At 60.4% G+C, this 525-nt stretch overlaps 1 protein-coding gene across 4 annotated transcripts in view; it reads left to right on the top strand.

Annotated features, from left to right (window-relative positions):
- The window catches only part of USP11 (ubiquitin specific peptidase 11), a 15,870-nt gene that overhangs the window by 9,427 nt on the left and 5,918 nt on the right, over nt 1-525 (top strand). For all 4 annotated transcript variants that reach the window (XM_040632461.1, XM_040632455.1, XM_040632465.1 and 1 more), the window contains one exon: nt 304-477. In XM_040632461.1, the coding sequence (XP_040488395.1) occupies nt 304-477 (174 nt within the window). The remainder of the gene's footprint in view (nt 1-303; nt 478-525) is intronic.

Here is a 525-nt window from a genome sequence, read left to right as displayed (position 1 = left end):
GGGGGGGGGGCATTGCAGGGCATGGGGTCAGGTTGGAAGCTGGGGCCCCACAGGTCGGACTTGATGTGCCCACGGTCCTCCCTGAAACATTAGTACCATCTCCTTCCACTTGCCCCTGTTTTCTGGATTCTTCTGTCCTTTGTCACCACATTCTTCCTTTTCTCGAAATGCTGCCGCCTTTTCTCCCCCACCTTCTTGCCCCCCTTCTCTGTCCTTCCTCTTTGCTTCCTTCTCTCTGTCTCCACCGTGGTCACCCCTCTCGCCTCTCCTCTGCCTCACTTGGCTGGGCTCTGCCTCCTGCAGTGCCTCAGTAATGTGCCGCAGCTCACTGAGTACTTCCTCAAGAACCGCTACCTGGAGGAGCTCAACTTCTGCAACCCGCTGGGCATGAAGGGTGAGATTGCGGAGGCCTATGCTGACCTGGTGAAGCAGGCCTGGTCCGGCCACCACCGGTCCATCGTGCCTCATGTGTTCAAGGTGTGACTCAGGCCCGGGCTGCCCCCACCCACGCACCCCCCCCCCCCG

This window comes from Ursus maritimus (genome assembly GCF_017311325.1).
Source record: "Ursus maritimus isolate PB19 chromosome X unlocalized genomic scaffold, ASM1731132v1 scaffold_X1, whole genome shotgun sequence".
NCBI classification, from domain to species: Eukaryota; Metazoa; Chordata; class Mammalia; order Carnivora; family Ursidae; genus Ursus; species Ursus maritimus.
Note: the sequence above shows the minus strand (reverse complement) of the source record. Positions and strands in the feature narration are given on the sequence as shown.